This window comes from Chiloscyllium punctatum, chromosome 29 (genome assembly GCF_047496795.1).
Source record: "Chiloscyllium punctatum isolate Juve2018m chromosome 29, sChiPun1.3, whole genome shotgun sequence".
Lineage (NCBI taxonomy): Eukaryota > Metazoa > Chordata > Chondrichthyes > Orectolobiformes > Hemiscylliidae > Chiloscyllium > Chiloscyllium punctatum.
In genome coordinates this window covers 62,144,679-62,157,532 of record NC_092767.1, presented here as the reverse complement: position 1 = coordinate 62,157,532, position 12,854 = coordinate 62,144,679, and the positions used below count along the sequence as shown (strand labels likewise).

Sequence of the window (12,854 nt, the reverse complement as noted above, 5' to 3'; positions counted from 1 at the left end):
CCTCAGGCAGCTGAAATAAAGACAGCTAACGGTGCAGGAAAAGAAATTGGAGATGCAATGGTAGGCCAGGATTGGAGATGCTTTGAAAAGGTTGTTGGGACTAGAGATGGTTACAGGGATTTGGAAAAGTTATAGAAGTCTGAACAGGTCACAGATTTAGGAGCGTTATTGGGATTGAAGGGTATTACTGAGATTTGGGAGTTTTAGTGAGTCTGGAAGAGGTTCCAGAGAGTTGGGAGGTTTATAATGGCTGGAGGAGGTTGCACAGAAGGGAGTAAATTTCTGCTTACATTATACAGCTTTGTCGCCCTGTGGTAAAGGGCTGGCATCAATAATGGGGACCATATAGCCATCAGATTGTCATAAAACTTCAACTAATTCATCTAGTTCGCTAATCATTTCATTGTTGTTTCAATTGTTACATATTGTGTATTTTTCTGAATTCTAAATTATTATGTAATCCTACAAAGAATGAAAACATTTTTACAGTCACAAATTCAAGAATTTAACAGGGTTTTCAAACAATAGTTTAACATTTCTACTTTGCAGTGTTGTATATAATTCTGATATCACCCAGGATTGAAGGAAGTTTGTTGAAGTTAAAGAAGATAAAGTAATAGTTATACTCCATGTCAAATTAAGTTAACGTGACATTCCTTTTAGCAGTTCCAGTTTAGCAAGCGGTATATCCGTGATTAGACGAGGGGAGCAGTTTCTAATATTTTCTCTCAGTCTGAGAGTAAGCATTCCCCTGAACTGTCAGCAGCCAACGTGATATAATCATGTTTGGACATTCCCTAATCTCTTTGTCATTCTTTCAGCAGCCTTCCACCATTGGTTTATTAGCTTTCTTTATTGTACTAGATCTTGTATCCATCCATAATTCTGAGGACATCATCCAGTATAGATGGCCCTAAATCGAGATTCAAGCCAAGGGAAGATTCAGATCCACTCAGGAATGTGTTAGAAGGGAAAAGGGTATCATTATTGAGGGACATCTCGCTGTTGAAGATTAAGGCTCTCTTTCCATCCAGCTGCTCATTGCCAATGACTGAGCATTCCGAGGAAGTGTTTGACTCCGCCAATAAAGAAACTGTAGACCCTGTTTTGTTGAAGGTTGGAATGGCAAACACTTCTTCAGCACTGTGGAAACATTCCGTTGTACAGCTGACTGACAGTGCCCGTTGACCTGTGCCTTCATCCAGGTGGAGCCTGGGAGGCTTTGGAGGAGCTTGTTCCTGATCCTGGCTTTTGTGAGTGCCACCGAATGCCGGAAGAGAGACAGCATTCTTCAGCAGGATAGGATAGTCACCTGCTCCATTGTTAAAACCTCGCTCATAGTTGTATTCTTCATCCAGTCCTTGTCCTGTACTTTGAGAAGTTGGCTTCTGGTTGAGGTTTGGAAGGACATCATACTTGCCCTGTAAGAAGGAGATGTCCCCAAACATGTCACTTTCACCATCCTTCCCAATGTGGGCACTGTGACGGAAATCACCCAAGGGTGGACTGATCATGTCACTAGACAGAACATCGCGCAATCTCATCTTCTTGCCCCGCTTTGGGGTTGAAGTCTTTAGATACATGGGGGTTTTGGCAGGCATGTTGCACCGGGTTTCTCAAGCTAAACGAGTCCTCAATTGATAGAAAAGCCCAAATGCTAGAAAACAGTTCTTGATTTCTCTTCAGCAAAGCATCTCAAACAGCTCCCGTTTCATTCAAATATTGGCAACACAGTTCAAGATAATTGTCACATTGACAGCAGCGTCACTGATCTTGGTTATACCTCAGATTCCACAGTTGCAAAGGCAAGAGGCAGGACTATACAGCATCTGTCACCTCCTTACACATCGAAGCCTGAAAACACACAAACAAAGAATTAAATATTTATTGCACTAGTTTTACATTGTTAACTAGAAATGTTTAATCCTTTATAAGATTTTAGCTCAATTGGCTTTTCTTCACTACTTAGCTTGTTATGAGTGGTTATTTACTGAGCTGACAGTCCGAATTTAAAGGACTTGAACCAAATCAGAAGATTGCGCCATCATATGCCTTCATGTTGGAGATAGTGGCAGAGATAGGGAGGGCTCTAGACTGGAGGAAAGTATAGGGATAAGGAAGGGTGTTGAGCTAGAAGAAGTTAGGGAGAATTGGGAGGATTATAGACCTGGTGGAGTTACAGAGAGTTGAAGAATTATCACAGCTGAAGGAATTTTACACATTTAGGAGATGAGTATAGCTGGAGGAGATTATAGAGAGTTAGGAAAGATACATGACTAAAGAATGGTAAAGAAAAATTTAGACATCCAGTCTCTACATTGTCAACTCTAATGACACTAATGAGCCCAACTTCATGAGTCAGGATCCTAGCAGTGTCAGTGACACCTGGAAGCTGTGGGAGATGAAATTCTAGACACTCACAAAGTGAATTCAATTTCCACAAAATACTACTGCTGTTAATAATAAAGAAAACAATCAATGGGTTGTTCCTTAACTCTCCCAACAAAGGATCGACACAACAATAAAGACTGTAGGGAAAAAAACACACATTAATTCATGTTTTGTTGCTTTCTCAAGGAACCCTCTTGACCTCAGTGCCAAAGCTCCTGAAATCCTCCACCCACAGTGCTCTTGTCCATTAATATGAATGTTGAAAATTATAAATGGACCCTTGTAAATCATTTCTGCTGAACTTGAAGTAAATTCTATTTCCATGAGTAAAATACTGCAATAATTCCCATTATTTATTTGATTTAAACATTTTACTGCAGGCCAAGTGTCAAATATTCAGTTGAATTCAAACAGTAAACAAGACCATTGCCAGTTTTAGTCCTGAAAAGATTCCATTGTGATTGATCAACTGTGAAGATACTGCCAAATTATAGAGGAGAATTTTATCAAAAATGATGCAAAAGTATTGACTTGCCATCATTCACAAATAAGACCTACATTGCTTCACCCAAACCTTGGAGCGGCACCAAGTTGGTCAGTGTTGCCTGGAACACCCTTCTTCAAACTCAAGGTTTTGACATCACATTTGCATGTTTATGCAAACATTCTGGAGTATATTCTCCCCTTTCTTACTATCTGTCCACACACACTGTTACAGCAATAGTGCAGGGCAAGAAAAAGCAGAGAGACACAAACATAACTTTGCATATATAAATGCACCTTTATGATTGCTGAAAGCAAATCGTTAGAGTGAAGAGAGGGTTAACTCCAGGGTCTAGCTTTTCCAATTGACATTTTCTGAACCTTTTAGTATTAAAGCAGTTGGAGCTTGATCATGGACTTTATGGCCCAGAGGTAGGGGCACTGCCACTGCAACACTGGAGACAACATGATTTTAATATTAATAAGAAACTTCAGACCCAAGTACTTAAAGGGTATTAAGTATATACATAATGGAATCACAAATCCTCCTGGGGAGAAGTAGACATATGGGGTCTCAGCCCTCCCTTATTGGAAACTAGATACGATGAATAATGTTTCCAAACATTCTTCCTGCCATAAACTACCAGTTGGGAGTCAATGTTGTGTAAAATGCCTTCTTCAACAAACACTCTAATGCTGATGTTTGATGAGCCCATGCAGGAGAAAAGAATGCAAGGATACATTTCACAACCAATGAAGTGCTTTGAAATGCCATCACTGTGATAATATTGGAAACGCAACATCCAATTTATACACTGAAACACTAAATTACCTAAACTATCAAACCTATTCAGCATAATCTGTGTTTTTGAGGATCAGCATTGTTTAAAACATGACAGATATGTGTTGAAAGCTACGTATAAGGTGGCCTGGAAACCATTATCGCCTGGCTATGGGCCCACTATAATCAACAGTTTGAATTTTAGTTCCCAAAGATTCTCAATAACTGTTTGTTGGCAGAAGGCCCACATTCCCAGAGTGATTGATTTATTGGCCTTCCTAAAGGAGACAATTCAAAATCACCATAAAATATACCCCATAGTTCATATCCAAGGTGATGGTTTCATTTAGTCTGGAAAATGGCCCAGTTTTTCCAACAGCATTCAACTATGAAGCTATTCCTGAAAGGAAAGGCTAGTTTATACAGATCCAACATCAGTACGGTTATGAAGCAAAGTAGGTCAGATGAATAAAAGAATTCTCCAAATGATTTGATCCCACTCAGTTACTATTTCCCTTTCTTCGAAATGAATCAGGGCTATTCAAGAGTGTGCAATGAATGGATGTCATGAGTGTTTCTTAACTTTATGGTTAATATTAAACACATTTTTCAATGAAATACTTTTATTACAGTAATGGTGATGCTGATCACAAAATAGGATGGAGCATATAGAGTGACTGGGAAAGGTGCCATAGCAGAAAGCAGAAGAGGAAACTAATTTTTTAAAAAAATGGTAAGGATTCAAAACAAAATCAGAAACCAAAATCAGAACTAACACACTTTAATAGAGAGGGTGAGAGAGACACTCAAAATGCTGAATTTTGACAGGGGCAGGCAAGAAAGATTGGGGCACAGAATCAATTGGTTTGTCTGTCCCTTTTCCTCCCTCTGTTCAACCTGGATCTTGCTGGGATAGTTAGATCTTTAATGTTTGAATATTTCAACCCTACCCATTTTTTTTTTGAGTTGAGAGCCAGCCCCAAAATATGAGACACTCGGGGAAAAGAAAAATAATTATTAGTATATAAACTGCTCATCAGAAATCATCTGGAAATTCCCTTGGATTAATATCAAGAGCTAGGAATTATATTGAAACCCACAGTCTGCAGAGATATTGAACATTTAACTTCTCCCAGGTCACAAATCTCAGAAAAGCTGATTCACAATAAACACTGGGAACAATGAAGATGCTTTAGATAACCAATAAATGTATCAGCGCTCCTTTATGAAAGGATGCAACAATTTGGATGAACTTGCATTTAACTGGTTGGGGATTGCACAAACCAATTTGAAGCTTCAAGCATAGGCATTCTATGTTTGTCTTTGGAGACACTTGCTTCTGTATCAGAAATGGACTACTGCAGTACAAGGCTGCAGCTCACCACCTCTTTATCAAGGGGCAACTAGAGACAGACCATAAATTTTGGCCCAGACAGTGACACACACACCTCATTAATAAATAAGAACAAAAAGAAAGACTCAAGACCCATAACAAACTGCCATGCCCAGACCAGCCTGGTTGAGCTAGCGCTAACCACACTCAGAAATGTTGGTGAAACATAGAACTAGTCTGTGATGCTGATACAACTTCAACTGAGGGAGTGTTGCCTTATCAGAGACGCCTTTAAAATGAGACATTAAACAGAGTCTGACTAACTTTTCAGAAAATGCATAAAATATTTCATGGCCTCAATTAAAGCCAGTCCTTCTGATGTCCTGGCCAACATTCATCTCTAAAACAATATGAAAGACAGAATGGGCCATAGCAATCCATAAAAATATTGGGTAATTTATGACATACACTATTATTAATGTGCAAGACAGCCAGAGGTTTTATGGATAAAGAGATATGCTACAAGTTGCAAGTCTCCAGAACAAGCTGTTTGATTTACCTTGCACAAGCATAATCTCATCCTTAATCTTCTTGTTCATTTTAAAAACTAGATTTGTAGTAGAGGGCATATGTTTAAGATGAGCGGGAAAAGATTTAAAAAGTATCTGAGGGGCAACATTTTCACACAGAGGGTGGTGAGTCTATGGAATGAACTGCTAGAGGAAGTGGTAGAGGTGATACAATTACAACATTTGGACAGGGACATGAATAGGAAAGGTTTAGATGGATATGGGTCAAATGTAGCCATATGGGACTGGTAAAGTCTGGGAAACCTAGACGGCAGGGACGAGTTGGACTGAAGGGTCTGTTTCCATACTGTATGATTCTATGAGAACGATACTGGATTTGCACACTAACTGCTATCAGCTTTTTTTTTAATCAATCTGTTTGGACGTGTTATGACATACTTCTGGAGCTGCTGGCACTTGAACCTAGACCTCCTTGCTCAGAGGTTAGAACATACAACAATGACTCAAAAGCCTCACTAACCATTCTAAAACTTGTCACCAAAAGTAGCGGCTGGTATCTAACAGCGAGTACTTTAGTAATTGTTAACGCAACACCAATAAATCCAACAGGTGCATACTTTTGAACTGTGGGATTCATTCCTGCATGAGGGTGCAGTGGTACTGTCCCTACCTGTAGATAAAGAGGGCTGGGTTCAAGTGTTGCCTGCTGCAGAGGTATGTCATAACATCTCTGATCAGATTCCTGCATGTGGTAAATTTTTCTTAGGTTAATAAAATTCAATGTTTACACTTCTCAAATTTCAACCTTATATCTTATTTTTTTCTCTTCCTTTTCTTGTTCATTGTTCACTATTCTAACTGACCTTTATTTATAATTTTACTCTAATTCACATACTTGTTCCATGCTTCATCTTTTCCTTGTTTTAATCCTTAAATCTTAGTTTGGTAATTCACTTAAGTCCCAAATGCCTTCTTTTTCTCCCTGTCTGACCAGAATGCATTAGTGAAAAATTATATCCAAGCTGAAATGTGAGGGAAAAGGTCTAACTAATAAACTAACCATGTTGCCAATCCAGAAGGATTTGGTCATTTATTTCATTGCTGTTGCAAAATGGCTGCTCTTTGCCTATCACAACTTAATTAGTTACAAAGCAGTTTTGAAATTTCTGAAATTTTTAAAGGCATTAAATAAATAAATATTATAAAATCTGGTCATTGTATTTAATCACAGAATTGTTACAGCACAGGAGGAGGCCATACAGCCTGTCATTACTGTACCAGTTGTTTAAATGAGCAATTCATTTACTGCCCTTTTTCCTCCTTCCCCCACGTAACCATGCACATTCTTTTCAGATAACAGTCTAATTCCCTTGACAATGCTTTTCATGAATCTGCATACATCATGCTAGTAGGCAACATATTCCAGATCCTAATTACTTGCTGAGTGGAAAACATGTTTTCCCTTTGTCAGTTTTGCTTCTTGTACCAATTATTTTAAAACTTTGCTCTATTGTTCTCCATTCCTTCATTATTGGGAACAGACCCTTCATGATTTTGAGCAAGCTTTTTAACCATGTTTTCATGTGTAACACACCCCCTTGTTACAGAGTCACACAGCACTGAAACATATCCTTCGGTCCAAATTGTTTATGCTGACCAGGTTTCGCAAACTAAACTAGTCTCATTTGCCTGCATTTAGCCCATTTCCCTTTAAACCTTTCCTATTCATGTACCTGTCCAAATGTCTTTTGAATGTTCTAATTGTACCTGCATCTACCATTTCCTCTGACAATTGAAAATCATTAAATGAAGGATCAAGTTATATTGTGCAGTAAAGCAATAAGGTTGAAGACAGCAGAAGATGAGATAAATTTAGAAGCAGTAATCTGATTGCTTAGATAATTGCAAAATAGAAAGAAACTGTTTCCAATGGCTAATAGGGACCAGAGTGCACAGACATAAGAAATCGAATGCAAAAGTAGGTAAAAGTTCTTTATCGTTAACGTTTGAAAAAGCACTGCCTTGTCAGGTGGTGGATACAGATTAAGTAGTAGCTTTCAAAAGGCAAGAGGGATAAATATCAATATAAGTAAAAGTTGCAATGATATGTGGAAAGAGGAGGAAGTCAGGCTAAATTGATTGCTCTTCAAAAGATCCACCACAAACTGAATAGAATGAATGGCCTCATTCTATGGTGTACAAGCAGGAGGCTGGAAGAACACAGCAAGCCAAGCTGTATCAGGAGTCAATGTTGACGTTTCCACCTCATGATGCTGCCTGGCTTGCTGTGTTCTTCCAGCCTCCTGCTTGTATACCTCAGATTCCAATATCTGCAGGGTTTTTTTGTGTCATTCTATGGTATAGCATGATTCTATGATTTAATTACATGAAAGTTTCCAATTAAGTTTGGACAGGAAGTGAAGACTGATTTGGTTAAAAAACGATCCAAATCTGTGGCTCTGGTAAAGAATGAATTAAAGTTTCAGGCCGCATGTTAAACAGGACCGGGCAGAAAATTGCTGTGCAATAATAATAGCAAGTGGATTTACATCTTTGTACAAAATGATTCCATCTCTTATTTTACTGTCTTGATAATTAATTTAAAATAAGTTAATCAATACTTCTGCTAAAAGTGTGGATTATAGAATTTTATATCAGTCCCTCATATCACAGGTTGATTCCAAATCCTTTTGCTTAAATACTTAAATAACTCCACAAAGACTGGAATCATTACCTGTCACCCTTTAGTTACACGTGCATAGTCCATAGCACTGATCCAGCTAGCTCAGAGCTGGCTCCTAGAGTGAACAGAACTTCTTTCACTCCTATTTATACCTGTCAGGCACGACTCCCTGATTGCACCAGGTTAAAAGCCCCAATCAGGAAATTCATATTCTCTGATATCCACTTGGCTGACATTGTTCCAATTACTACAAACACAGGTGTTTGTGAGAAGCAAGGAGGGCAATATATTTACAGCTCAGCAGAAACAAGAGTCAAAGTTTCTAAAAGTGCTGGCCACACGAATAGACTACCTACAGATACCTAAGAGGACAGGGGCCTTCTTTATAAACCTGTCTCTACATCAAGTTCACCTTGACCATATTTTGGACTTAAAACTCAATTAATCCAATAAAGGATGTGATTTATGTAATTCTGCTATAATTCATCACCAATTCCCACACTCAACTCAGATTAAACTGGGGATAAACACAATGTGCCTCCTAATGTTTGTCACCTTTGAATAAAAAATGTTTTACATTTGATTCCCCAGCAATAAAACTAACATTCCATCTGTTCTGTCCATACTAAGAATCCTTAATGAGTTTCTCAGTGCATCTTGCAGGTTGTACACATTTCTGCCACTGACTGTCAGTAGTGGAAAGAATGGGAGTGAATGTTTGTGGATGTGGTGCCAATCAAGCCGGCTGACTTGTCTTGAATGCTTTTTGAGTGCTGTTGGACCTGCACCCATCCAGGCAAGTGGGGATTATTCCATCACATTGCCAGTGGTGGATGGGCTTTGTGGAGTCAGGAAGAGATTTGTTCACTGTCTGATTTCTATCCCGTGACCTGCTCTTGTAGCCATAGTTCAGTTTCTGGTCAATGGTAACCCCCAGGATGTTGATAATCAGGGACTCAGTAATGGCAATACCATTGAAAGCTAAGAGGCATTGGTTAGATTCTCCTTTAATGGAGATGGTCATTGCCTGACATTTGTTTAGCGTGAATGTTGCTTGCTGGCTTTCAGTCTACGTTCGAACAATTCCAGGTCTCGATATATCTGGATATGGACTGCTTCAGTATCTGAGGAGTGGCAAATGAAGCCAAACATTGAGCAATCAACGGCAAACATCTCCACTTCTGTCCTTCTGATGGAGGGAAGGTCACCGATGGAGCAGCTGAAGATAGTTAGTCTTAGTTTCTTAGCCTTTCACATGTCCCCACATTATACTCCATCTGCCAAATTTTGCCCATTCATCTATAGAGGGATTTGGAGAGGTTATGTCTTCTTGACAAAGTATTTTCCACTTATCTTCGTGTCACCATAAAATGTACCCACACTCAGTCCTTTCATCCAAGTAATTGAAAATAGTTGAGATCAGATGCACTGATCCCTGTTACATTATATTTGCACCAGCTTGCCAACATGAAAATGATGTATTTATCTCTACTCTATGGCTGTTGTTAGCTCACCAGCTCTTTATCTGTGCTAACATGTCACACCATTTCGTGCTGTCTGATGTCATTTCATACTGTACATGGAGCAGGTGATTACCTTGACTCACTGTTCACCTATGAACTGAAGGCTCTGCAGCTTTTACCTTTAGAAATTTATAACAAGTCATCCTGCACCATTGTCATCTATGTAATGGCAGAGGCCGAAATGTTTGCTGGCACAGTAATCAGTTGGAGCTGTACATCTGTTTTATTGGAAAGAAGATTAAATGATTTTTTTAAAGAAGGGGGTGGTTTATGCAGCTGGCCTCATAATAAAGATGCCAAATACATAATATACTTAATGGACCACAATTGGGAGCCATGTAAATGTGAGTGGAACTGCATGGCATTTCACCAGTATAATGAATTTTTAAAAGTGAATGCAACAAATTCTGCCGAGACAGAAATGCTTGCTCTGTGTCCTTGGAAAGCACTTAGGATAACAAATAAGTTTTAATTTTCTTTTTCCCTTAAATGCCTCTTATTGCAAATGAGAATTTTGATTAATTGGACAGCAAAGCAAAATTAGGGTAAATTGACTGGGAGGCATTAAGAGGAATCATAGGAGTGAACTATTATCTGCCTGAATGTTTTGAGAAGATAGGGGCTTCCGAAAGGTGGTAAGTCATCTGCTCACCTTTTGTCTCTGCTTCATGTTGGCATCAGCTGTCAGGGCTTTAACTACTGGAGTTACTTCCTGAAACCTCCCAGCATTTCTTTCCTCCTTTAAGATGTTCCTTAAAACTGACTGCTGACCAATTAGCCCTAATATCTCCTTATGTGGCCCACTATCAGATTTTGCTTTATAAGGCTGCTGAGCAGTGTTTTGGGATGTTTTATTATGTTATAAATAGAATGTGTAAATGTCAAATTGATTTCCATCAATTATGAAATTTCATAATCTACAACAATAACTAATGCAGGGGAGACCTCTTCAGTAATTAAAACTGATCAAGCAACAAAACTAAATGAGTAACTTACTTTAAATATGAATATTCACAAGCTCAAGTCAGATTACTAGTACATGTCATGCTGCTTGGGACTTTTCACTCAATAAAAAAGAATAGGCTATGAATTCAGGAAGGAGAGGAACTTAGTCCATCGTCTTCTCTTAGCTTCATGGTCTTGACTTTGTGCCAACATAGGGACAGGAAAGCATGTTTATGGGTTCATTTAAAAGAGCTGTTGTTTCTATATTGCACATCTCCCACTGGATGTTTTTCCCATTAAATACTAAGTACTCTCTCCCATTCAGACTGCTGAAATCAAGCACACCATCACCCAAAGAAGCAGCTGGATTAAGGTTTTACCCAGTAGAGGTCAGGGTACTCATAATAAAACCCTGTGTAAGGCAGCATTTTACTGATTCTGGCATCAATGAGCCCCAAAACTGAAGTTTGTGGAAATTGGGGAACATTGTTCACTGGTTGGAGTCATAGCTAGCTCCATTGAGAAATAGTTGTGGATGTTGGACATCAATTAACTCAGTCACGGGAAATTGCTTCAGGAGTTCCTCAGTGTACATATTTTTTAATCAACCTGACCAGCGATATAATTACACACCTGTGGAACAGGTAGGACTTGAATCCAGGTCTCCTGGCCCAGAGGTAGGCTAGTTCCACCATGCCATGATAGCCCATAGTTCTTCAGGGCAGTGACTTGGACACAACTATCTTTAGCTGCTTTGATAACTTTCCCTCCATCTGGGGTCAGAAGTGGTGATGTTTGCAAATAGTCTCACCAAGGTCAGTATTTTTCACAACTCCTCAGATACTGAAACAGTCTGTGTCCATACACAACAAGAGTTGGAGAACATCCAGGCTATGGAGTAGTCCCCACTTGCAGCTTGTAAATTGCTCTCGGAAATTTTTGATAATTTAAGTATGAAACATTTAGTTTTACTTTCTTTATCGTTTCTTTATCTTTCTCGACCCAAGCTTTCCCTCAACTTATTTTTCTTACTGAATCCGAAATGAATTTAAATCTCCCTACTTCCTTCCTTTTTTTCTCTCTTATTTTTTCCCTCTTATTTTCAGTTCTTAAAATCTCATTACTTAAGGAGATCGGTATTTGTCCTTGTGGTTCACTCTGATCTTAAGCACTCCACTGACCCCGTTATAAACTCACATTCCAGTACAAACCGTTTTTGAATTGAGAGATTCCGGATAAACACGAATTGGTGTCATACAATTGTGGATCATTAATACCAAAGTAATCCAGGAACGGGAGGGATATCAATAATTTGCAGCCTCTTTCCCATTTGATAAAGAGCAGCATTCAAAAATGAGAACTTCGCCTCCACTCAATTGTAACCCTTGAACTAAAATACTGATGGAACTGTGATCAAGAAACATGTTATAACTGTCTACATCTCGAACAGCATGAAGGGACTCCAATTGAACATGACTTAAAAGCTAAATTCAGGTAATTTTTATTTTCAACGTAAAGAGAGGGTCCAACAACACGAAAGAAAATCACTATCTGTACAGATCACTGAAATCTGCTTACCTGGAGTTGTTCCAACTGTCTGCATTCAGTTCCTAAATAGTTTTGTTTCTATCTGGTTTGACTGCAGTTGGAAGAAAAAATTGCTGGAGCGACCAGCCGACCGCAAGATGCCTGTGTGTGTTCCAGCTCCAGGCGTGTTCTGGAGCTCACTAAATTCCTAGCAGGCAGCTCACTGCTGAAGATCTGTCCAACGTCAAGAAACAATTTGAGTCACTCTGCCACATGCTTTGAAGTGCGAGAGTGTGCGCAGAGAGCAGGCAGAGCTGAGGGCAGGGGGATTGGGAGGGGATGGATTCTTACCATGTAGCTCCAACCTCAGGAAGCTGACGTCAGAATGATAACACCGCTTAAGCTTCTCCACAAGCTGTCCCTTCCTGAGGCTCTGGAAAATGCTACCTCACATTCGGACTAAATCTCAGCATTGCCGTTTGAGCAGGCAGTGTGCGAGTCGCCTCCTCCTCCTCCTTCTACCAGTTTTATTATGTTTTCAATAGTCAGTGTTACTTCTTTTTTCACTGGAGCATAGGAGGTTGAGGGGTGACCTTATAGAGCTTTATAAAATCATGAGGGGTATAAATAAGGCGAATGGCAGGTGTCTTTTCCCTAG

The 12,854-nt window shown here is 39.3% G+C and overlaps 1 protein-coding gene across 1 annotated transcript in view; it reads right to left on the bottom strand.

The window, feature by feature from the left end:
* pld3 (phospholipase D family member 3) overlaps positions 1-12,486 on the bottom strand; it is a 103,854-nt gene extending 91,368 nt beyond the window's left edge. Inside the window, exon 1 of the mRNA XM_072549222.1 lies at positions 12,248-12,486. Within this exon, the coding sequence (XP_072405323.1) occupies positions 12,248-12,272 (25 nt within the window). The 5' untranslated portion in view covers positions 12,273-12,486. The remainder of the gene's footprint in view (positions 1-12,247) is intronic.
* Between the last annotated feature and the right edge of the window lie 368 nt (positions 12,487-12,854).